The following is a 26,111-nucleotide window of genomic DNA, read 5'->3' as shown; positions in this document are numbered from 1 at the left end:
ATGTCTTTTAACAGCAAACTGGGACAAGCTTTATGTTTACAGCTCCCCTTGCTTCCTGTTTTTTTTTTTTTTTTTTTTTAATGTATTTGAGAGAGGGGCAGATACAGAGAACGGATGCTCCAGGGCTTCCAGTCACTACAAATAAACTCCAGACGCATTTCCCACCTTGTGCATCTAGCTTTATGTGGGTACTAGGAAATCGAACCTGGATCCTTAGGTTTTATAGGCAAGCACCTTTAACCACTAAGCTATATCTCCAGCCCCTGTGGTTGTTTTGAGACAGAAGAGGGTGCCCATGTCACTGTATTTTTCTTTACCCATCTCTACCTTTTGCTGAGGTAACAGGCCTCTGGACAAGCCCTTGTGCTTCTTTGGCAGTTCCCAGTTCTTGTCTGACTACTCCGTCCCCACACCTCTCATGGAAATGATTTCATAAGCTGGAAGATCTCAAGCAAGTCCACTACCTAGGCTTGCATTTTTCAAGGCACCTTGGTCAGACCCCCAAGGGCCTGTGCTCCGCTGGAACTTGTCTCTTGAGTGCTGTAGTCCTTCATGGGGGCCTCTGGATTGCTTGTGCAGTGTCATGCTTGCTGCAAGGCAAGACTAGACTTTGAAGTGCTTACACAGCTCTCTGTAGTACTGTTGTATCTGACACAATCCCAAAGTTTTGGTTTTTTTTTTAAGTTTTTGGAGGTAGGGTCCCATTGTAGCCCAGGCTGACCTCAAATTCATAGTGTTCCTCCTATCTTCCCAAGAACTGGGATTAAAGTCATGTGTGACCATGCCTGGATAAGCCCACAAGTTTCTATCATCTGTGTTCTGCCTGCTATATTAACTCTGTAACAGAAGCAGCTCAACACAAGGAAAACAAGGGCAGCCTTTAGGTGTGTGTTACTTTTGCAGATCACTCTTTTAAACTGAAATTCATGTCACATACTAGACCCAGAAGCCCATTACCATGTGAACTTAAGGATAACTTTGTGAGCACACATGTGCACACTTGAAAAGGCCAGAGAACAACCTCAGGTGTTGTTCCTCAGGTACACACCAAGCACCTCTTTTTGAGACAGTCTCTCATTCATTGGCCTGAAGCTCATTGATTATGCTAGACTAGCTGGCCAATGGGCTCCAGGGATCCACTAATCTTCACTTCTTAGTGCTGGGATTACAGGCACACTCCACCACATGTAGTGTTTTATGTGGATATTGGAGAATTGAACTCAGGTCTTCATGCTTGCAAGGCAAGCACTTTACCAACTAATATTTTTCCTAGCACAAGAGTAACTTTTTAAGGCTTTAAGAAAAGTACCTAATTAAAAGGGTAAGAGAGGGCTAGAGAAATGCTTAGCAGTTAAGGTGCTTGCCTGCAAAGCCAAAGAACCCAGATTTGATTCCCCAGAACCTTATGTAAGCCAGATGCACAAAGTGGTGCATACATCTGGAGTTCATTTGCCATAGCTGAAGGCCCTGGTGCACCCATTCTCTCTCACTCTGTCCCTCTTCCCCTCTTTCTTAAATAAAAAAAAAAAAAAAACACTTTTAAGAGAGGTTGAGAGAGGGGCTGGAGAGATGGCTCAGTGGTCATGGTGCTTGCCTACAAAGCCTAAGGACCCAGGTTTGATTCCCCAGTATTCATCGTAAAGTCAGATGCACAAGGTCGCACATGTTTGTTGGCAGTGGCTAAAGGCCCTGGTACACACATTCTCTCTCAATAATTTATTTAAAAGGTTAGGAGAAGCCAGGTATGGTGGTGCTCACTCCTATGTCCAGCATTTTGGAGGCTGAGGCAGGACAAGGATCATGTGTCTATAAAGCCAGCCAGCCTGGCTCTCTAGGTCCTTTATCAGCCATAGGTAGTTCTTGAACTGACCACCAGAGGGCAGCTTGTTTCCAGCTTAAGGTTTAACAACACAGGCCTCACAAGGTCACTAGAGATCCTGGTGCACCCATTCTCCGCCTCTTTCTCTGTGAAGTAAATAAACAAACAGCTGAATTGGCCACTCCTAGTCACGAGCCCCAAAAGGATATGGGGTAGCATTAAGTAGAAGAAATAAAACTAGGTAAGAATTTGGTCCAATACAACAGCACCACCACTGGGAATCACTTTTAAATCTCACCCTGCCAAACCAGGCACACCTGTCCCACCTCCACACTGTCTACCAGAAAGGCTTATGTCCCTGCCTTGGAGACTGAGCTAGGTTAGGTTCAATTAAACAGATCCTTGTTTGGTCTGCATTTGCAAACTAAGACCAGCTTTTGGGTCCCACCGGCCTACTTGGAAACACAGTGACAAAAAAGCGCTCTCTGCGCCTCTTTTTCTCTGTCACATAATTTTGAGGGGGAGGAGGGTTCAAAGTAGGGTCTTGCTCTAAACCAGGATAACCTGGAATTCACTGTGTAGTCTCAAGCTGGCTTCTAACTCAGCGATCCTCCTATACCTCTGCCTTCATGCTGGGATTAAAAGTGTGTGCCACCATGCCCAGCTTAAATAAATTAAAATATATGTATATATATTTTTTTTAATATATATATATATATATTTTTTTTTAATGCACAGATTTGGACTGGAGAAATGGCTTAGTGGTTAAGGTGCTTAGCACCTGCAAAGCCTAAGGACCCAGATTTCATTGCAGATGTACAAGGTGGCACATGCATCTGGAGTTCTTTTGCAATGGCAAGAGGCTCTGGTGCACCCATATTATCTCTGCCTTTCTCTCTCTCTCCCTCTCTGTGTAAATTAATCAATAAAATTTAATATGACAGGGCCAAAGGGATTGCTTAGCAGTTAAGGCCTGTGAATCCTGATCCAGGTTCAATTCTCCAGAACCCCATACTATCTCTTGCCCCTCTCTCTCTCTCTCTCTCTCTCTCTCTCTCTGTCTGTCTGTCTGTCTATGTGTAAATTAATAAAATTTAATGACAGGGCCAAAGGGATTGCTTAGCACTTAAGGCCTGTGAAACCTCATCCAGGTTTGATTCTCCAGAGCCCACGTAATCTAGCTGCACATGATTGTTCATGCATGCATCTGGAGTTTGTTTGCAGTGGCTTCAGGCCCTGGCGTACCCATTCTCCCTCCCTCTCTGCTTCTCTCTCAAATAAAAAATAAAATGATTTTTAATGACAGAAAAGGTTTAGGTCCTCTTCTAAATCAGACAATCCCTTTACCACCCACCCACCCTCCAGAGATAAACAGCTTTTCACAATAAAGAAGTTACCACAGCAAGACACACCTTTTAGATTTTTATTAGTAGTTCTCTGAAGAATCAAAATAGTTAGCAAATTATTTTAGATTCATCAAGACTGTATGTATATGTTTTGTATTTAGATCTTTAATGATGTACAACATAATACAAAACAAACCAAAGAAACTGATTTCTAATACTAGGTGTTACTCATTGTGTCATCCTAAAGCAGGGCTGGAGGAGGCTGTTCAAGGAGAACGGGATTAGTGCTAGGTGACTAAATTATGGCCTGTTTTCTCACCCACTCAATGTGCTGGGAAAGGGCCAATGATTACTCAAACTGACAGCTTCCTAGAGCATAGGCTCCAACACCCTGGACAGCAGAGGATTGTAGTCCAAGTCAAATGACACAGTCTGGGTGGGGAAGCATGGGAATTGCCTGGCAGAAGAAGCAGACTCTGCTCCATGAGGAAAAGTGCATCCTTTGTACCTCAGAGACATTACAGAACCAGTGTAACACTAGGAGACTCTTGGAGGGGAGGGGTAGACCCTGGAAGAACCTTTTCACTTGCATTCAACTTGGGTTAGAGTTCAGTCTACCCCAAAGCAGCAGCACTGAGTCTGGCCCTCCCTTCTCTCCCCATTTCTCTTGGAGGCCAGGCCATACAGATCCCAGAAAGATCCAGGTATTCTTTCTGAAAGGCCAAGGTGGGAAGGACACTTCTCAAAAATACAAATCTGTTTAATATGGAAGGGGTCAGGACAGGTCTGGGCATTAATATACCCTTATCTTCCTGTTATCTCCCCACCTCGGTCTGGGCTCAGAGACTGACAAGTAACAGTCTCCACCCCTGACCTTCTAACCCCCAAAAGAAAACTTGGAAGCATGTCCCTGCTTCCCCACAGATGAGCTGTGCAGGGCCTCCTGGGGATGGTGGTTCCGTGGCAGGGCCTAGGCAGGGGCCTGATCTCAGCTGGCTCCAGCCCGGGTCATAAGGTCTTCCAAAGCATTGTCCTGGTCATTGTTGTGTAAAAGCAACACTTCCTTAATGTCTTTCAGTTCAAAGCCCATTTCCTTAAATTTGCTCATTAACTGAAGAAGCTCCATCATCTACAGGACAGAGAGAATACAGATTAAAGAAAAGGATCTGGCTAAGCATGGTGGCACACACCTTTAATTCCAGTACTTGGGAGGCAGAGATAGGAGAATTGCTGTGAGTAGTTCAATGCTAGCCTAAGACTACATAGTGAATTCCAGGTCAGCTTGGGCTAGAGTGAGACCCTACCTTGGAAAAAAAAAAACGAAAAGGGGGGAGGCGTGTCTAGCCAGATAGCCCAGCTGTATAGAGGGGTATGGGAAGTAGAGGGATCTGTATCCTTCAGCCAGAGCCTCATGAGGTTCCTTGGCAAGCAGAGATGGGCTGTGATATGCACTACCCTTCAGGAGTCATGCTGACTTGGTATTGATCTCACGGTCCACTTTAATACTCCACCAACTCAGAACACTGAACCCTAAAATGCTGCTCTTGAAGGAATTCTGCCAGTCTTCAGCCCAGGGCGTTAAGCTAGAACAGACTTTACGCTATCTGGACACAGGATGTTCTATCCTTATGTCTCTCCTTTCCAGAGGGTGCCCATCAATGCATATAGACTCCTACCTTTTCTTCTGAACACTGGTGCATTTCCAGAGCCTCTTCCACTAACAGAGGGTCAAAGCCCTTCTCACAAAGCTGTCCATGTGCAAAGAGATAGTCGAGAATCTAAGAAAAGAAACAAGGTTTGAGCATCCATTGCCATTTCTCTATTTCCCCAGAGTTTGAAACTTGCTGTGTGAGGTCTGGATTTTGTGCCTTGACCTGGGTCTAACAGTTTAACCTCAGTAACTACTTGGTAAACAGGCACACCCTTCTAGACATGAGTAGCTGCTTTCCAAAGGAGGTACTGCTACAGCTAAGTGACTCAATCTCCCAGAAATGTCAACTCAACAGCCAGGACAGGAGACTTTAAAAAATAATCCACGCTGGGTGTGGTGGCGCATACTTTTAATCGGGAGGAAGGATTACTATGAGTTTGAGGCCAGCCTGGGACTACAGAGTGAATTCCAGGTCAGCCTGAGCTACAGCAAGACCCTACCTCAAAAAAAAAAAAAAAAAAAAAAAAAAAAGGAAGACAGACAAAATAAACCAAGAAGCAAAAATCTAAGTCAGAAAACGTGCCCTGTGGGACTCTAGTACTCTTATTCATGACTTCCTGGGTAGTCATGACAAGGTGAGCTTCTGGAAGACAGCCAGGAGGAGGGGTGGCACATGCTGGACTATGTGATAAATCTTGTCTCAAAAAAAAAAAAAAAAATCCTGGACTGAAGAGATGGCTTTAGTGGTTAAGGCGCTTGACTACAAAGCTAAAAGGTCCAGGTTCAATTCCCACATAAGCAGGTGCACAATGTGGCGCATGTGTCTGGAGTTTGCAGTAGCTGAAGGCCCTGGTGCACACATTCTGTCTCCCTCCCTCAAATAAATTTTAATGGTAAGCCAGGCATGGTGGCACACGCATCTAATCCCAGCACTTGGGAGACAGAGGTAGGAGGACCATTGTGGTTTTGAGGCCACCCTGAGACTACATAATGAATTTCAGGTCAGCCTGGACTAGAATGAAACCCTACCTTAAAAAAAAAGAAAAAGAGGGCTGGAGAGATGGCTTCGCGGTTAAGTGCTTGCCTGTGAAGCCTAAGGACCCCAGTTCGAGGCTCGGTTCCCCAGGTCCCATGTTAGCCAGATGCACAAGGGGGCGCACGCATCTGGAGTTCGTTTGCAGAGGCTGGAAGCCCTGGCGCGCCCATTCTCTCTCTCTCCTTCTATCTGTCTTTCTCTCTGTGTCTGTCGCTCTCAAATAAATAAATAAATAAAAATTAAAAAAAAAAGAAAAAAGAAGAGCCAGGCGTGGTGGCACATGCCTTTAATCCCAGCACTTGGGAGGCAGAGGCAGAGGATCACATGAGTTCAAAGCCACCCCTGAGACTACATAGTGAATTTCAGGTCAGACTGGGCTAGAGTGAGACCTTGCGGGGGGGGGGGGGGTATGAGAAGGGCAGAAACAGGAAAAAAAAGTTTCTAGAAAGAGACATCTAACCATATGCCTAGTTTGTTCTCTAGGCAGGCAGACAAGGGAGTGGCTGGATGGCAGTTTTAACAGCTCTAGCACTCACTCAGCCTAGATCCCACAGCAGTCCCCAAAGAAGTACTTCCAAGGCTGCTGGCTTCCCACAAACCCACAGGAAAGGCAGACCATGCTGTAAGTCTGAGGGACTCAAAAAGGGCAGGTCACTACCTCAACTCCAGTGGTCAAAATGCTCTCTAGGCTTACCACCCCTGCCCCTGAAAGACCAACACCTCACCTGCTCAATATTCTCTCCTTTCTTCTTCATTGCTCTCAGAACACACTCATATGAGTAGCCCATGTTGACCACTGTCTCCACACACTGCCGCTCACTGGGGGACAGTGTCTGCAGTTCAGAATAGGCCTGGGAACAGCTGGGCATGTTGGGCACTTGTGACACTGAGAAATTCAGAGGAGTGACCTGGTAGAAATACAAGATGAAGGTAAGAAAATGAACTGAGGCCCAAAACCCTCGTCACTGAGGCAGGTCAGGTGGCCAGGCATCCTGAAGAGTCATGAAGAGGTTGTCTGCCAGCAAAGAGAAAAGCTGGAGAGAGAGGTGCAACAATGGCTACACTCACATCCAAATCCCCTGCAGAATGAGAAAGCCCATAGCAGACACATGGCCATTTTGCTCTCAACTCTCCTAGCTTAAAAAAAAGTTCTAGGGATTGTAATGGGGAGGTAATATGATGGAGAATGGAATTTCAAATGGGAAAGTGTGGGGGTGGGGAGGGAGGGAATTACCATGGGATATATTTTATAATCATGGAAAATGTTAATGAAAATTTTAAAAAAAAGAAAAAAAAACAAGCAAACAAACAAACAAAAAAAAGTTCTAGGATGGGAAGATGGCTCAGCAGGTAAATGCTTGCTGTGTAATCCTTAAGTACCGAAGTTCAGTCCTCAGCACCCACAAAAGCAGCCAGGCATGGCCATGCATACCTGTGAACCAAGTTCTGAGGGTGATGGAAATAGGAGGATCACTGGGGTTTCTTGGTCCACCAGTCTAACCAAGAAAGTGGGAGTTCTAGGTTCAGTGAGAACTGAGAAGAGTGACAGAAGAGGATTATCTGATGTCTTCTTGCCTCCACACCCCTGCACACAGGCATGCACATCTGCACACACTACACAACCCCCCACCACCACACACACGAAATTCCAAGTTTAAAGTCCTAGCTACAAGACTAATGTCTGATCTGGCTGTAATGTCTCTCCCAGGTTCCATAATCCCTTTCCGGACAGTGTCTCAAAAGTCCTTAAGGGATCATTTACTTCAAACATTCCATTGTTCCCATGCATGGTGAGCTCAAGGCCTTGAGGTCTTTCCCACACCACATACTGAGCTTCCTTTCCTGCTAAAGCTGCTGTCTTCCCAAACCAGGGCAGACAGAACATAAGCCACACAAGGTTGGACTAAATGTGGATTCCAGGGCCTTGCCCAGCCTACTGCACTGGCTACAATCAAGCCTGTTCTGCCACTAGACCTCACTAGCCCTCATATGACTGCTGTACAGATTAACATGTTTAGCTCCTCTTACTACTTTCTGAGAATGAAGCTCAAAATGACAAAATATTTTAATGGGACTTGGGGCTATAGGTCAGTAGTAGATCATGTGCTTAGCATGTGTGGAGGCCCTAATTTCAATCAACGCCCCCTCCAAAAAACTACTTAGTGTTTGTTTATATTAAGTGAAAAAAGGACCCATATCTATACACATGCTCTATAACCCTCTCTCCCCATCTCCTTTATCCCTCCCTTGGGTCTGTCACTCTATACAGCCTAGGCTGGCCCAGACTGGGGGTGGGGGGTGTTAGCCTCCTGAGTGCACTTAACCTGAGATTTTTATTTTATTTTGTTTTATTTGAGAGTGACCGACAGAGAAAGAAAGAGGCAGAGAGAGAGAGAGAATGGGCGCGCCAGGGCCTCCAGCCACTGCAAACGAACTCCAGACACATGCGCCCCCTTATGCATCTGGCTAACATGGGTCCTGGGGAATTGAGCCTCGAACCGGGGTCCTTAGGCTTCACAGGCAAGCACTTAACTGCTAAGCCATCTCTCCAGCCCTAACCTGAGATTTTAAATGTTAGCACTAAGGATACTTTCCTTGAACAAAGATAAATGTCTCCTTTATATAAAGGTTCTATTAATCAGGGGCTGGGGAGATGGCTCAGCAATTAAAGGCACTTGCATGCAAAGCTTGATGGCCCAGGTTGATTACCCCAGAACCCACATGAAGCCAAATGCATGAAGTGGCACATGACCTGGACTTTGTCTACAGTAGCAGGAGGCTCTGGTACACTTTTTTTAAAAATATTTTTTTTTATTTATTTGAGAGTGACAGAAAGAGGCAGATAGAGAGAAGGAGAGAGAATGGGCACGCCAGGGCCTCCAGCCACTGCAGATGAATTCCAGATGTGTGCGCCCCCTTATGCATCTGGCTAACATGGGTCCTGGGGAGTAGAGCCTAGAACCAGGGTCATTAGGCTTCACAGGCAAGTGCTTAACCGCTAAGCCATCTCTCCAGCCCTCTGGTACACTTATACTCTGCCTTTCTCTATTTTTTTTTTTTTAAGCCAGGCATGGTGGCATACGCCTTTAATTCCAGTCCTTGGGAAGCAGAGGTAGTGGGAGGATCACTGTGAGTTCTAAGCCAATCTAGGACTAGAGTGATTTCCAGATCAGCCTGGGGTACCAAAAAAAAAAAAAAAAGTTTAAGAGTTCCACGTCAGCCTGGGCTAGAATGGAAAAAAAAAAAAATAGTGTGTGTGTTTTAAAACTGTTTTATGAATCAAGTAGGCACTGTACTAATTCTTGAGGCCCCAAAGAGACAATGTTTACAAGGATCATGTATTATTAAGGCTGAGGTTGGAAGATCTTAAGGTTGATACAAGCCTTACGTGTACTAAATATATAACTCCTGGGCTGGGGAGATGGTTCAACTAAAGGTACTTGCCTGGGAGACCTCTGGCCTGGTTTGATTACTCAGCACCCATGTAAAGCCAAACACAAGCATCTGGTGTACATTTGCAGCAGCAAGACGCCCCTGGTGTGTGGCCAACACACACAAATAAATAAAATCTATATGAATAGTATATACTACTATGTTATATTCACAGACTCAGATAAAACACCATTAATTACTGCAATTGGATAGCCCTTTCCAATTAATTTTTAAATTTTTTTTAATTTGAGAGAGACAGACAGAAATAGGCAGGTAGAGGGAGAATGGGCACACTGGGGCCTCTAGCCACTGCAAACGAACTCCAGATACGTGCACCTCCTTGTGCATCTGGCTTATGTGGGTACTGGAGAGTTGAAACAGGATCCTTTGGCTTTGCAGGCAAGCACCTTAACCACGAAGCCATCTCTCCAGTCCAAGATTTATTTTTCAATAGAAGGGTAAAGTTTTTGGAGAGGGCAAGTGTTTGTTGCTTCCAGCATAAAATTAGGTTTTCATATTCAGTAATTAAAATGCTATATACTAATTAATGAATAAAAAGGAGAAACTACAAAAAAAAAGGCATGTTATCTTTCCAAATAAGCAAGGTTATTAGTAGGATGTGGTGTTGTAGAGCTTCTGAGGAGTCAGAGGTGGCAGTAGTCTTTCTATAGCCTACCTCTAGCAAAATGTTCTCCTACAAAGTTTTCTCAAATACTTCCTTTGCACCCAGCTGATCTTGTAAGAGCACAATGTACTTACTGCAGACACATTTTTACCTGCATTTCTGTAGCATTTTGTGTGTATCACAGCCCACATGTGGATGTCAGAGGACAGTCTCTCCTTGAGACAGGGTGTCTCCTTGTTTTGTTGTGCACCAGGCTAGCTGGCCCATGATGGAGAGAGAGATGGCTTAGCAGTTAAGCACTTGCCTGTGAAGCCTAAGGACCCTGGTTCAAGGCTCGATTCCCCAGTACCCACATAAGCCAGATGCAGAAGGGGGCGCACACATCTGGAGTTTGTTTGCAGTGGCTGGAGGCCCTGGCACGCCCATGATCTCTATCTATCATCTACCTATCCATCCATCCCTCTGCCTCCTGTCATTTTCAAATAAATAAATAAATAAATAAAATACTTTTTAAAAAAATCAGCTAACAGCTGGGCGTGGTGATGCACGCCTTTGATCCCAGCACTTGGGAGGCAGAGGTAGGAGGATCGCCATGAGTTCGAGGCCACCCTGAGACTACATAGGGTTTCATTCTGGCCCAGGCTGACCTAGAATTAACAGAGTGAAACCCTACCTCAAACCCCCCCCCCACAAAAAAAAAAAATCAACTAAGGGCTGAAGATACAGGTTTGCAGCAAAGTACTTGCCTATCAGGTACAAGACCCTGGGTTTGATCCCCAGCACCCTACACACACAAAACAATATAATGTTCTTTTAAATTAGGGGCTGAAGATATAGCTCAGATGGTTAAGAGTACTTGCTTATCTGACATGCATAAAGACCTGTGTTTAGGCTGGAGAGATGGCTCAATGGTTAAGTGCACATCCTGAGCAAACGTGAGGGCCTGAAGTCTGAAATGGCCTGAATTCAAATCTCCAGATCCCATGTAAACAGCTAGGGGTGGCCATGTGTAACCCCGGTCCTGCAAAGCAGAGTAGAGATCAGGGAATCTCATAGCTCATGAAAAACAGCAAGCTCTGGTATCATCAGTAAGAGACTCCAGCTCAAAATGAGAACAGGAGAAGGTGAGTACATGGGACATAACACGGGCCCATACACATGAATATACTACACCACACCAGACACATGCTGAAGCAAAAAAAGAAAGGGGGGGGGCTGGAAAAATGGCTTAATGGTTAAGGCACTTGCCAGCAAAGCCTAAAGGGCCCAGGTTCAGTTCCCCAGTACCCACATAAAAGCCAGTGTTGCATGTGTCTGAAGGTCGTTTGTAGTGGCTAAAGGCCCTAGTTTGCCTATTCTCTCTATCTGCCTCTCAAATAAATAAATAGGGTTGTTTTGTTTTTTGGGGGTTTTTTAAAAGCCCTGTGTTTGATTCCCAGCACAGCATAAAACAGGCATGATGGATACCTGTAATCCTTGCACTCAGGAGGCAAAACCAGAAGTTCAAAGTCATCTTCATCCTAAGCTACACATCACATCCAAGGCCAATGTCAGCTACATGAGACTCTCAAAAAAAAAATTGTTGGGTGTGGTAGCACTCCACTCCCCTGTAATCACAGCAATGGCAGGCAGGGGCAGGAAGACTGCTACAAGTTCAAGGTAACTGCAGAAATAGTGAAAGATGTCTCTGTCTCAAGAAAATAAACTAGGCATGTGACAGAGAAACATCCAACATTTCCTCTAGCCTCTGCATGCTTGTGTGCAGGGCACACACATTATACCACACAAACACACAAAAAGAAATAGTAATGAGATAGAAATCCCAGCATAAAGAGGTGGTGGAAAGAATGTAGGAGACAAAGGAAGGGCAGGACTTAAAACATGCTCCACCAGATACAAAATGTTCTGGATATCCATGACTTCAGAGTGCCTGACACTACATACATAAGACCATCATAATAGGATGAAAAGATCATGACATCAAAATAAAAGAGAGACTGAGAGGGGGAGAGGATATGATGGAGAGTAGAGTTTCATCCCAGCACTTAGGAGGCACAAGTAGGAGGATCGCTGAGAGTTCAAGGCCACCCTGCGACTACATAGTTAATTTCAGGTCAGCCTGGACCACAGTGAGACCCTACCTCAAACCCCCCCCCCCAAAAAAAAGTGGGAGTTTCAAAGGGGAAAGTGCGGAGAGGGAGTACATGACCATGGGATATTATTTACAATCATGGAAGATGTTAATAAAAAAAAAAAAAAAAAGAAAGCCAGGTGTGGTGGCACACACCTTTAATCCCAGCACTTGAGAGGCAGTAGTAGGAGGGTCACTGAGAGTTCAAGGCCACCCTGAGACTTCAGAGTAAATTCTAGGTCAGCTTGGGTACAGTCAGACCCTACCTCGAAAAGCCAAAAAAGGAAAAAAGAAAGAAAAGAAATCCCAGCAGAAAGAGCTTGCTGAAAAGTCAGACACAGTGTGCCTATGGTTCCAGCTACTTGGAAGGTGGAAGGCAGGAAGAACACTCGAATCCAGGAGTCCAAGACCAACTACCCCCACCTCTTCCTTCATCTCCCTCAACCCCCATCAGAATAGAATGAATAAGTCAAGGGAGGGAGGGAAAGCGGGGATATGGGAAGAGAAGGAAGGAGGGAGAAATTCAGTGCAAAAAAGTAAGGGTGGGACAGGTTCGCTTGCACTGGCTGGAGGCCTTGGTGCACCCATTCTCTCTTTCTCAAAGTTTTTTAAAAAGCTACTTAAACATAGATATGGTGGCTCACTTTAATACCAAAATTCAGAAGACTGAGATAGGAAGATCACATTGAGTTTGAAGCCAGCCTGAACTATAGTTAGTTCCCAGCCTGGGGTAGAAGTAAGACCCTGCCTTAAGAAAAGAAAGCAAGGGCTGGAGAGATGGCTTAGCAATTAAGCGCTTGCCTGTGAAGCCTAAGGACCCCAGTTCAAGGCTCGATTACCCAGGACCCACATAAGCCAGATGCACAAGGTGGCGCATGCGTCTGGAGTTTGTTTGTAATGGCTGGAGACCCTGGCGCACCCATTCCCTATCTGCCTCTTTCTTTCTGTGTCTATCACTCTCAAATAAATAAAAAGAAATAAAAATAAGCTGTTTGATTTAATAAAATATGCTTATATTACACTGATAAAAATTAGTTTGTTTTCACCTGGTGTGATGCTACATGCCTTTAATTCCACCACTTACAAGGCAGAGGTAAGAAGATAGCCATGAATTTAAGGCCAGCCTGGGCCAGAATGACACACTACCTTAAAAAAAAAAAGATAGAAAAATTTGTTTTCAAAATCCATACATGGAGGACTTTATATTGAGTAATTGCAACATATGAGATGCTAAATGTTAAAGACTAAAGGATTCCATACATCCAAATTTAAAGTACAAACTTGTGCAGTCCCAGCACTCAGGAAACAGGCAGAAAGATTTCCTTGAGTTTTAGGCCATCTAGAATACACAGTAAGTGCTGGTCTAAAAAAAGCTGGGACAGGGGGCTGGAGAGATGGCTTAGCGGTTAAACGCTTGCCTGTGAAGCCTAAGGACCCCCATTCAGGGCTCAATTCCCCAGGACCCACGTTAGCCAGATGCACAAGGGGGCACACACGTCTGAAGTTAATTTGCAGTGGCTGGAAGCCCTGGCACACCCACTCTCTCTTTCTGTCTGTTGCTCTCAAATAAATAAAAATAAAAATAAATGAATAAATAAAACTGGTATGGGGAATGGATTTTAAGGCAACTTGGTGCTCTTTGTTTATTGGCTACAATCAACAAATTTAGAACTCAGAAGTGTAAGTGGAAGGCATATTTTCCTTTAGAAAAAAAAAAAAAAAAGGTGTGCAGAATTTATCTTTAACTTGGGAAAAGGACCAAGGCAAAAAAAGGCAAGCAAGGGCCCAGTGGAAGTTTGAATATATGCCCCCTCCACAGACTCAGGGGTTACTAAATTTGAGTTTTCAGGTGGTTGACACAGTGGTTAAGGCTTCTGCCTTTAAAGCCTAAGAACCCAGGTATGATTCCCCAGTACCCATGTAGAACTGGATGCACAGGGTGGCACATGTATCTGTCCTTCATTTGCAGTGGCTAGAGCACCTGGCACACCCATTCTCTGCCTTTCCCCTTCTCTCTCAAATAAATAAGTAAATAATAACTAAAACGGTGAGTTTGCAGCTTCTGCCCTTAGCAGATAAGACTCCTGCTACAGGGGTGCATGTCAGTGGGGATAGATCTGATTCTAGGCAAAGATACATGGAGAGGTTTTGATACATGCCAAGGTCCCTGCTGCTTGCTAGGGCCCCAATGTCGTGTGCTTACTTGTGGCTGGTGTGGTTTCTCTCTGCCTGGGCCTATGACATGTCTCTTGTGACATTATGGAACATCCCCTGGATGTGTAAGCTGAAATAAACCCTTCCTCTGGGCTGGAGAGATGGCTTAGCAGTTAAGGCACTTGCCTGCAAAGCCAAAGGACCCAAGCTCAATTCCCCAGGACCCACATATGCCAGATGCACAAGAGGACGGGAGTTCATTTGCAGTGGCTGGAGGCTTGTTCTCTCTCTGTGCCCATATCTCTCTCTCTCTCAAATAATAAAGTAAAAATAAAATAAATCCTTCCTCCTATGTAAACTGTGTCTGGTCTGGATGTTCATCCCAGCAACGTGGATGACCACAACAGGCCTGAAGGGTTAAGAGGCAGTAGCAAAAGTCTGGCTATACCAGACAGCTCCAGGCTAGATTAAGAATAAGGGCACATTTCATAACTGAGTGTCCTCACCTCTAAGGTTAGCTTAATCAACAGTAAACACGATACTATGGCACTATTAGCACATGTGGCTATGAACCAAAAGGTTGATGATTCAAGTCTACCAATGAAGCCAGCCCTTGATTTATAAACTCAAAATCTGAAAGGTGAGACTGAAATCCTATCCAAAACACTCAGCAAGAGGCTCTGGGTATATAGCTCAACTGTTAGGAGTGCTTGCCTAGTGTTCACGAAGCCCTGAGTAGGATCTCAAACAAGAGCCTGATCCCAGGAATACTCTGTGTGAGTGTATGCACGGCCCAGGTAGCCACCACCCCCTGCCTCCCTGCCTCTGGAACTACTATACTGCTGTTCTCTCATTGGGGACTCCCAACACTCACATTAAAGGACCTGTATGAGAGCCAGGAGTGGTGGCACACACCTTTAATTCCAACACTTGAAAGGCAGAGGTAGGAGGATTGCCATGAGTTCAAGACTACCCTGAGACTACAGAGTGAATTCCAGGTCAGCCTGAGCTAGAGTGAGACCCTACCTTGAACCACACCCTGTGCCCCAAAAAAAAGGGGGGGGGGGGACCTGGATGAGAATCAGAATCAGGCTTTGCTCTGTAGTGATCATGGTTTTGTTTTGTTTTTTACCCCCTTGGTTTTTCGAGGTAGGGTTTCACTCTAGCCTAGGCTGACCTGGAATTCACTGCATTTCTCAGGGTGGCCTTGAACTCTCAGCAATCCTACCTTTGCTCCCTAGTGCTGGGATTAAAGGCGTGTGCCACCATGCCCGGCTGGGATCAAGACTTTTTAAAAAATATTTTATTTTCATTCATTTATTTGACAGAGAAGGGGTGGGGGGAGAGAGAATGGGCACAACAGGGCCTCCAGCCAATGCAAATGAACTCCAGACACATGTGCACCCTTGTGTATCTGGCTAATGTGGATCCTGGTTGATGGAACCAGGGTCCTTTGGCTTTGCAGGCAAATGCCCTTAACCACTAAGCCATCCCTCCAGACCATGACTTTTTTTTTTTTTTTTTTTTTTGGAGGTAGGGTCTCACTCTGGCTCAGGCTGACCTGGAATTAACTATGTAGTCTCAGGGGGGCCTCGAACTCATGGCAATCCTCCTACCTCTGCCTCTTAAAGCCTGGATTAAAGGTGTGCTCCACCACGCCTGGCCATGACTTTCTTAAAGAAACACCCTGACTCCAGTTCTGTTTGTATTTACATATTGACTATTTATGCAAACATACTGAAAGGTGTAACTTCAACAAAAAGTAGGCTTCTTCCCACCCAGAGATGAATGTGCCAGAACTCCACAATCAGGTTGGCCAAAGAATGACCAGTGTGGCGATTTGAGAACGAGGTCTGCTGTTAGGTAAAGGCTAATCTATCTTTAAACTGAGGTAGGAAGTATTAGCTTAGCATCTTTCCAAAGCACATTAAATTTATCTAAAGCATGTACTATGTCAGCAAGAAGAGTACAATGCTGACCAGAACCCAACTTCTAACTGGGAGGAATCAGGATGCAATCCAATGCAAGATGGTAACAATGATGCTTTGCCCTCTCAAGTTTATCTGGACCAAGGCCTGACAAGTTTATAAGAAACTGGAGCTCCCTCAGAGGGAAGCTCTCACACAATCACTTACCCAGAATGCTGCTAGAACCAAGTAGTACTAAAGCAGACCAAAGTTTCATCTTTCTAACTGGTCTCAGACAGACATCCTACCAATACAAGTAGGCTTCTTTCTGGGCATACATAAATTCTGGGAAATCAAACCTGGGTCCATTAAGCTTCACAGACAAGCACCTTAGCTGATAAGTCATTTCTCCAGCCTACCCCTAAATAATTGCTTGATGAGCTTTGATATTACAAAAAAAAATCTAGGAACAGATGTAATCATTCTTGGACTTCTCAGATTTATATTCTAAGATGAGAAATGTGTGACTGTGCTGCTGAAATAATCAAAAGTTAAGCTTACACTTTGTAACAAATAAACTTTACTGCATCTGCAACCTTCTTGTACAACAAAATCAGATTTTCTTCAAAATGAAAGAAGTTGCAACTTTTGTATCAATCCATCATCCTTATCCTACATTAAATCTAAATTCCAAGTACAGTCTTCCCTTCTTAACAGTGAGAGGATAAAAAAGAATTATGCTGGGGTGATGACAGTGATTAAAGGTGGTTATTTGCAGAGCCTATGGCTAAGTTCAATCTCCCAGGCACTTACGTAAAAAGCCAGATGGGTATTTGTTTGCAGTAGAGAAGAGTTAAAAAAAATTTTTTTTAATTAAAAAAAAGGGCATATACAAGGCTACAGAGGTAGCTTAGCGGTTAAGGCTCTTGCCTGTGAAACCTAAATGCCCAGGTTTGATTCCCCAGGACCTACCAAAGCCAGATACACAAGGTGATGCATGCATCTGGAGTCTGTTTGCAGTGGCTAGAGGTCCTGGCGTGCCCATTCTCTACCTCCCTCTCTTTCACATAAATAAATATATTTTGTTTTAAATATTTTTATTTATTTGACATAGAAAGGAGAGAGGGAGAGAATGGGTACGCCAGGGCCTCCAGCCACTGTAAACGAACTCGATATGTGCATCTGGCTAACATGGGTCCTGGGGAATCAAACCTGGGTCCTTTGGCCTTGCAGGCAAAATACCTTAAAGCTAAGCCATCCGTCCAGCCCAATAAATATATTTCTTGTAACAAAGACGTATATAAGCCGGGCATGTTGGTACACACCTTTAATCCCAGCACTTGGGAGGCAGAGGTAGGTGGATCACCATGAGTTCGAGGCCACCATGAATTTGAGGCCACCCTGAGACTACATAGTGAATTCCAGGTCAGCCTGGGCTAGCTGAGACCCTACTGCGAAAAAGAAAACAAACAAAACAGAAAAGCCAGATGTATGCAGGGCTAAGTGTGTCTGGAGCTTATTCACAGTAGTAAGAGACCCTGACACACCCATGCTTGCTCACTCATGTGCTCTCTCTTGTTCTCAATTGAAATATATATATTTTTTTAATCTATAGTTTGGGATTTTTCTGTTTGTTTGATGAAGAAGGGTCTTACTATAACTCAGGCAGACCTGGAACTCAGTGATCCTCTTAGTTCTGCCTCCCAAATGCTGGGATTAAAGGCGTGTGCTCCCATGTCCGGCTCATATTTTTTAATTTTTTTTCTTATTTATTTGAGAGAGAGAGAGAGAGAGAGAGGGAGAGAGAACGGGCGCACCAGGGCCTCCAGCCACTGCAAACAAACTCCAGACACATGCAACTCCTTGTGCATCTGGCTAATGTGGGCCCTGGGGAATCGAGCCTCAAACCAGGATCCTTAGGCTTCACAGACAAGCACTTAACTGCTAAGCCATCTCTCCAGCCCATCATATTTTTTATTTTATAAGGCAGGGTCTCTCCTTAGCCTAGGCTGACCTAGGATTCACCATGTATTCTCAGGGTGTCCTCAAACTCACAGTGATCCTCCTACCTCTGCCTCCTGAGTGCTTGGATCAAAGCCATGTGCCACCATACCTAGCTTAAAAAAAAAAATCTGGATTTTTTTTTAAATACAGATTTCTATCATATGCTTCAACTTTTAATAAAAATTATCAGTTATGCAGCTGGGCGGGGTGGCACATGCCTTTCATCCTAGCACTCAGAAGGCAGAAGTAGGAGGATCACTGTGAGTTCAAGTCCACCCTAAGAATACACAGTGAATTCTAAGTCAGCCCGAGCTAGAGCGAGACTCTACCTCAAAACAAAACAAAGTTATCAGTTACTAAGAACCACCTAGTCTAAAGAAGGTTAACCCCAAATTGCACAAACTATGCTAACAAAATGAAAACAAAGTACAGTAAGGTGAGGACATGGAAGCTGAAAAAAAAAATATGAACAAGGACTGCCATGCAAGCTTAGAAGGCTAAGGTAGGAGAATGACTCTGAGCTCAAGGCTACCCTAAGAATACATAGTGAATTCCAGGTCAGCCTAGGCTAGAGTAAGACTCTACATCAAAAATAATTGTAATAATAATTAAAATAAAATTTGAAAAAATAAAAATGGCCAGGCATGGTGACAAATGCCTTTAAACCCAGCACGCAGGAGGCAGAGGTAGGAGGATCTCCATAAGTTCAAGGCCACCCTGAGACTACATTGTGAATTCCAGGTCAGCCTGGGCTACAGGAAGACCCTACCTCGAAAAGCCAAAAAATAAAATAAAATAAAATGGATGTTAACATTAGCCAGGTTTGACCTGAGGGTATGCCAAGACCCTGGTTTTGATTTCTAGCACAAAGTGGTATTTTTATAAGGGGGGTGGGGGCAGGGTAGGAAGGTGGGAATCACTAGAAAGCAGAAATTAGCCAGGCAAGGTTCAAAACTAGTAAGCCTGCTGCACACAGAAACAATCGGAATTGCATATATTTCATAACCAAGTCGCTACCATGGTCCATCTCTCTGAAGCTTTGAGACAAATGCTAGGCAGAATACAGAAATCTTTGGAAGTATGACTGAGTGTGATGTAAGACTTACAGTGGGACCTGTATTTGGAGGTGATGGTTCTTCTGAACACAGAGACAAGATAGACAGGGAAGGCATCTGGGAGGATGTCAGGGTTGGCACCTCTGTGCCACTGTCCAAGTTCAAAGCTGAAAGCCCACGAGTATGGTCCTCACTGAGCTCACTGGCACTGCTTTGGAAGGAAGGCTTTAGGGAATTCCGGGACGTGCTGCTTCGGAGGCAGGATGTGCTATGGAAAGTGCTCGCCAGCTTGACTGTCTTCTGATTGCTGTCGTCAGAGTCAAGTTTAGGAAAGGACAGAGATTTGATATTGCTTACTGCAGGGATAGGGGGGAGGGGCACTTTGGAAGACAGCGACATCTTTTCACAGTTGCCCAACTGTGGTAAGGTTATAAAGCCATTGGGTTTGTGAAGAGGCTTGAAATCTAAGGTTGCCCGCTCCAAGGATGCCAAGACCTCCTCATCCTGTAACACAGACCCAGAGTTTCCTCTGGGCAAGTTACTGTCCAGTAACTGAACCACTAGGGGCCCAGAGGCTCCTACCAGAATGTTTCTCAGCTCCTCCTTCTCGTCTATAGTTTTTAACTCCAGATTATCAAATGGGTCTTCTTCACACTCGAAGTCAGCAGGATTGAAATCTGCCTTCGTGTGGGGTGGGCTGAGAACCTTCTGTTTCGTGGCACTATTGCTGACCCGAGTTGGAGTGAGGATGTTGTTGTGCTGTAAGCTGGCAAGGATGGGGTTAATAGGAGGTGGCATTGCGGCTGTACTATGAGGCTTGGAGAAGCCCATTTTGCTATCTCCCTCTGGGCCACTCTTAGAATTCACTTTAGCTTCTGCTTCATCAGCCTTACGCTCTGTTTCTCGCTGGGCTTCTTGGATCTTCTTAATATCTTCAGCCCACTCAATGGTTTTCTTTTCCAAGGAGAAGTCATACTGCAAAGATAGCAGATAAAGGTATGAACCCAAAATGCTGCTCTCCCCCACCCAACTCACACCTATATAAGAGAAGGGAGCCAGGAACCACTTAGGGCAATTGGAAGAGCATCACTCAGACAGACTAAGGCTTCCCCATGTACAAACTGCTCTCAAATCATTTCTACATTTAACTAGAATGAGTTCCCACTACATCTAACTGTATTATTTGAGACCAAATAGACTTGTCACATCCTTTGCTTCTCTTCCCTGGTGCCTCTCTCCTCACTGGAACTGTGCATGGTTGAGCTGGGGGAGTCATCTACTCAAACAAGCTTTCACAATGTCCATTCTTTCCTCTAAAATTTTATACCATTTGTCTCTATCAGTCATTTCATGGTGCACACATGTAACCACATGTAGATTTAATGTGTACTCTAACTCTTCTCCAACTCTTTGGGTCTCTATTATCTAACACAATGTTCAAAAGAGATCCCATGATCATCAATAATATCACCCAACATTAAGAAACAAAAAATGCTCTCTCTCTCTCTACTTGCCTATTCCTGTATCTCTTTCTGTCTCAAAGAAATAAATAAAAATATTTTAAAAAGGGGGGACTGGAGAGATGACTTAGTAGTTAAGGCACTTGCCTGCAAAGCCAAAGGACCCAGGTTCAGCTCCCCAGGACCCACATAAGCCAGATGCTCAAGGGGGTGCATGCATCTGGAGTTTGTATGCAGTGGTTGGAGACCCATTCTCTCTCTCTCTCTCTACCTGCTTACTTCTGTATCTCTCTCTCTCTCAAACAAATAAATAAATTTTTTAAAAAACACAAAATGGGGGCTGGAGAGATGGCTTAGCAGTTAAGTTGTTTGCCTATAAAGCCTAAGGACCCAGGTTTTCCAAAACCCACATAAGCCAGATGCACAAGGTGGCACATGTGATGGAGTTCGCATGTCCATTCTCTTCCTGTCATAAATAAAATTTTTAAAAAGAAACACAAAATGCCATACATGCTTGCAAGCACTTTTTGTTTTGTGGGGTGGGCTTTTTTGTTTTGTTTTTGTGTTTGCAGTACTAGGGATTAGGCCATATACATGGTAGGTAAGTGCTCTACAACTGAGCCCATGAGCACCTCAACACTAGTTATTATTATTATGCCTAGTATACAAGGGGTTAGGTCCTTGGTCACAAAGCTAGTAAGTAAAGTCTAGATGTGAAGCCAGGCAGTGTGACTACTGGTTCTATGTTCCCAATCCATTATTAGATTATAATGAGCAGAATGTACTCAAGTGCAGGGAAACTTAAGAAATCTAGTGCTCAGTTTGGCAACATACCGCTAAAATTGGGACACTGGGACTGAGATTAGTATGACGCTGCACAAGGATGACTCATAAATTCATGAGCTGGAGAGATGGCTCAGCGGTTTAGGCAACTGCCTGCAAATGCACGAAGTATTCCTTTTTTTTTTTTTAGGCCAGGCATGGTAGCATATGCCTTTAGTTCCAGCACTCTGGAGACAGAAGTAAGATAATTGCTGAGCTCGAGGCCACCCTGAGACTACATAGTGAATTCCAAGTCAGTCTGAGCTAGAGTGAGACCCTACCTCGGTGGGGAGGGGGGATCTTTGTGGGCCAGGCGTGGTGGTACATGCCTTTAAATCCCAGCTCTCAGGAGGCTGACATAGAAGGATTGCTGTGAATTCGAAGCCAGCCTGGAGCTACTGGGCTACAGTAAGACCCTGCCTTGAAAAAAAACAAAACAAAACAAAACAAAAGATGTGTGTGCGCGAGAGCATGCTCATGTGTGAGTGTAGGCACATGTGTACCAGGATACAGGTATGGAAGACAGAGGACAACCAAAGGTACTGGTCCTCACTTGCCCTATTGAGGCAGTTTCTTTTTCACTTCTGCACAAAGCAAGCTAATTGGACGAACTTCAAGGAGACTGTACTGTCTCTGCCTTCCATCTCGCAATAGGAGTGCTGGGATTACAGGCACATGCTACATGTCTAGCTTTATGTGATGTGTTAGGGAATCTAAATTCAGGTCTGCATGCTTACACAACAAGCACTATACCCACTGAGTCATCCCAATTTTTAAGACAAATTTTGATTACTGGACTCCTTTACCTGTTCCCCTTCTCAGAGTTCTGATAAAACCTCTTTTCTCTATATAAAAATAAATAAATGTAGAAGCCAGGTAAGATGGCATACTTGGGAGGCAGAGGCAGAAGGACCACAGTATGAGGCTAGCGTGGGATACAAATAATTCAATCCTGAGAAGGTGTGGGAAGAATTAGACACGGGGCTGGGGTTACAGTGGTTGCAGAACATATGCAAAGCCCTGAATGGGGGATATCTACTCTAAATTATTGTAGAACATCTCAGCATTTGGGAGGTGGAGGCAAGATCAAGGTTTCAGGGTCTACATGAAACCCTATCTCAAAAAAGAATTTTATTTTTCTTGTACAGAATAAACTAAACAAGGCTTCGCTTAATGATTACTTAACAACGCCCTGAATTAGTAGCACAGCTTAATTTTACAAAATTGTCACTGCCACATTTAGAAGAAATGTACATTATTTCATAAAATTCACAAAGTAGAGAAGCAAACAAAACCTTTAGTATTTACTGTAAAGCACAACAGTTAAATATACTGACATGCACGTTGAAGGATGAAGACACATTAAAAGCAGAGCAAGGGGACAACTAGAAAAAACAAATCTTCATAGGCAAGACAGCATTTTATAATAAAAATTAACACTGGTTATCCCAAAGCCATCCAGCTTAAGCAACACAAAGGAAGCCGTTTACTGTGCCCAGAAAGTGGTGTAGGGCTCACTGGGCTTCCACCCTGCCACTAAACAGAACACAGAGAAAACTGCACTGGGCAAACACTCTGGAGTTTTGGAGGAAACCAATGTTGTGGGTTTTTGTTTTTTTTTTTTAAGAACTATTTAAGTAAGTGACAGACAGAGAGAGAGAGAGAGAGTCACACAGTGTGCAGATGGAGGTCAGAGGACAAGTCCAAAGTGTCTGCTCCACCTTGAGATAAGCGTTCTTGCCATTACAAATGAACTAACCATAAACAACTGCCAGACTAGTTCGCCCAAAAGCTTTGGATTTTCCTAGCTCCACCTCCCTCTGTGGATTGGGATCACAGATGTATGCACCATTTGTATCTGGTTTTATGTGAGTGCTGGAGAACTAAAGCCAGACCAGCAGCCTTTTGTATGCAAATGTCTTTAACTATTGACCTATCTCTCCAGCTGGAAGCCATTATTTTTATTCTTTTGTTTTCTGTTTTTGTTTTGAGACAGGGTCTCACTAATAGCCCAGATATTCCAGAACTCACTCACTATGCAGGTGACTAGCCTCAAATTCATAATCCCCCCTGCCTCAGCCTCTTGAATGTTGCTTAGTGAGGAAAACTAATTTTGCAACCAAAGTTCTCCAATAAACCAACTTCCTGTCTATAAACACAAATCACTGAAGTTTTACTCAAAGAAATACACACACACACACACACACACACACACAATTTTTTTTCCCCTTGAGGTAGATTCTCACTCTACCCCAGGCTGACCTGAAATTCACTATGTAGTCTTGGGGTGGCTTAAACTCATGGCTATCCTCCTACTCCCGCCTCCTGAGTGCTGGGATTAAAGGCATGTGCCACCACACTCAGCTGTCTTGTTTCTTTTTGAGAAAGGTTCTCTTGTATGCTGGGCAAGTGTTCTACTAATTGAGCTAAATCCCTAAACCTGATTTTTTAACGTTTTTCAACAGACCTGTTTTGTTTGGTTGGGTTTTTTTGTATTTTTATTTATTAATTTGAGAGCGACAGAGAGAGAGAAAGAGAGCGAGCGAGAATGGGTGCACCAGGGCCTCCAGCCACTGCAAACGATCTCCAGACACATGTGCCCCCTTGTGCATCTGGCTAACGTGGGTCCTGGGGGAATCAAGCCTTGAACTGGGGTCCTTAGGCTTCACAGGCAAGCACTTAACCACTAAGCCATCTCTCCAGCCCTTGTTTGTTTTGAGAGAGAATACAAATAGTGTGCCAGGGCCTTTAGCTACTGCAAATGAACTCCAGATGCATGCACCGCCTTGAGCATCTGGCTTTACGTCAACCCAAGTTGTTAGGCTATGCAGGCAAGCTAAGTGCTGAGCCACCTATCTCTCCAGCCCCTAGACTTGTTTTTGTTGTTGTTTTTTAAAATCAAAGGAACAGAGGAAAACATAGTAGGGCAAAAAAAGAAAACCAGAAATATTAAAGTTTGTTTTTTTTAAGTAAGAGTATAGGGCTGGAGAAATGGCTTAGCAGTTAAGGTGCTTGCCTGCGAAACCTAAGTACCCAGGTACAACTCCCCAGAACCACATAAGCCAGACACACAAGGTGACTTACACACACAAGGTGGCATACGTGTCTGCATTTCAACTGCAGTGGCTGTGGCACACCACTTCTCTCTCTCTCTCAAGAAATAAAAATTAAAAAAAAGAAAGAGGGATCATGGAAAATGTTAATAAAAATTTAAAAATTAAAAAAAATACAAAAATAAAGAAAGAAAGAAAGAAAGAAAGAAAGAAAGAAAAGAAAAGAAAAGAAAAGAAAAGAAAAGAAAAGAAAAGAAAAGAAAAGAAAAGAAAAGAAAAGAAAAGAAAAGAAAAGAAAAGAAAAGAAAAGAAAAGAAAAGAGGGGGCTGGAGAGATGGCTTAGCGGTTAAGCACTTGCCTGTGAAGCCTAAGGACCCCAGTTCAAGGCTTGATTCCCCCAGGACCCACATAAGCCAGATTTACATAGTGGCACATGTGTCGAGTTCGTTTGCAGTGGCTGGAGACCCTGATGTGCCCATTCTCTCTCTCTCTCTCTCTGTCTGTTGCTCTCAAATAAATAAAAACAAACAAAAAATTTTTTAAAGAAAGAAAGAGTATGGTTTGTGAGTACATAATCAAGTGGAACACCAGGAGGTAAATAAATGCACTGCCAAAGACTCCCTTTAGTCAGTTTCAGTTGTTTATAATAAACCACAGTCCAAAAGTACTAAATGAAAAATTCCTGAAATACACAAGTCATAACTTTTAAATTATATGCTACTCTCAGTAGCATGATAAAATGTGGTGCCTTACTTAGCTCAGTCTTCCCAGGAATATGAATTATTCCTTTGTCCAGCCTATCCACACTGTAGATGATACCTACCAGTTAGCTGCTTAGTAATTATCTTGATAATCAACTCAACTGTATCATCACAATGCTTGCATCTAGACTTTTAATTAAAAAAAAAAAAAGAAGAAGAAGAATTACTGCATTTCTTGTAGGAGGGATCTCTCAAGATTTTCCGAGGGAGTATCTGAGCTAGGCAGAGAGTTCCAGCACTCAAGAAGCAGAGGTAAGAGAATCACAAGTTCAAGGTTTGCTTGAGCTACACATTGGGTTCCAGAAAGCAAAAGTGTGTATATTATATAGATGATGGCTAAGTTCTATTGTCAACTTGATCAGGTTGGGAATCCATGCAGTAGAATGTTATTTGGCCCATAAAAATGAACAAGGTACATTTGCTATGACAAAAGTCCTAGCAGCAAGGAAAGTAACTAATACAGAGGTCTCTATGTTGGCCAGCTGTCCTCAAACTTCTATATCCAAGTGGTCCTCCTGCCTCAGTCTAACAAGACTCTATCATGTTTTTATTTGTTCTAACTTCTCCAACATGTGTCTGTGTGTGTAGTGCTGAAGGTCAAAGAAGCCAGGGCTTCCTATAAGCAAAGCACATTCTATCACTGAGCTACATTCCAGCCCTGGAAGTGTTTTCTTAATTGTGGGTAAAACAGGTATGTGGTGGAGGGGAGGTGCAAGAAGGGAGAATAGGGGGTGAGGGTAGAGGTGGTATGTCTGCAGGTACATGAGTGACACAGAGCACGTGTGTAGGTCAGAGGACAACCTCAGGTATTGGTCTTCACCTTCCACCTTGTTTCAAACAGGATCTCTTAATTTG

The 26,111-nt window shown here is 43.9% G+C and overlaps 1 protein-coding gene across 3 annotated transcripts in view; it reads right to left on the bottom strand.

Moving 5' to 3' along the window:
• Positions 1-3,228: 3,228 nt before the first annotated feature.
• Ubap1 (ubiquitin associated protein 1) overlaps positions 3,229-26,111 on the bottom strand; it is a 69,056-nt gene continuing 46,173 nt past the window's right edge. For 2 of the 3 annotated variants that reach the window (XM_045140443.1, XM_045140448.1), the window contains 4 exons: positions 19,212-20,135; positions 6,578-6,760; positions 4,842-4,943; positions 3,229-4,294 (listed from right to left, as the gene is read on the bottom strand). In XM_045140443.1, the coding sequence (XP_044996378.1) occupies positions 4,154-4,294; positions 4,842-4,943; positions 6,578-6,760; positions 19,212-20,135 (1,350 nt within the window). In that variant the 3' untranslated portion in view covers positions 3,229-4,153. The remainder of the gene's footprint in view (positions 4,295-4,841; positions 4,944-6,577; positions 6,761-19,211; positions 20,136-26,111) is intronic. The other variant, XM_045140450.1, reaches the window with a different exon arrangement.

This window comes from Jaculus jaculus, chromosome 1, assembly GCF_020740685.1.
Source record: "Jaculus jaculus isolate mJacJac1 chromosome 1, mJacJac1.mat.Y.cur, whole genome shotgun sequence".
NCBI lineage: Eukaryota > Metazoa > Chordata > Mammalia > Rodentia > Dipodidae > Jaculus > Jaculus jaculus.
This window is presented reverse-complemented; position numbering and strand designations above follow the sequence as displayed.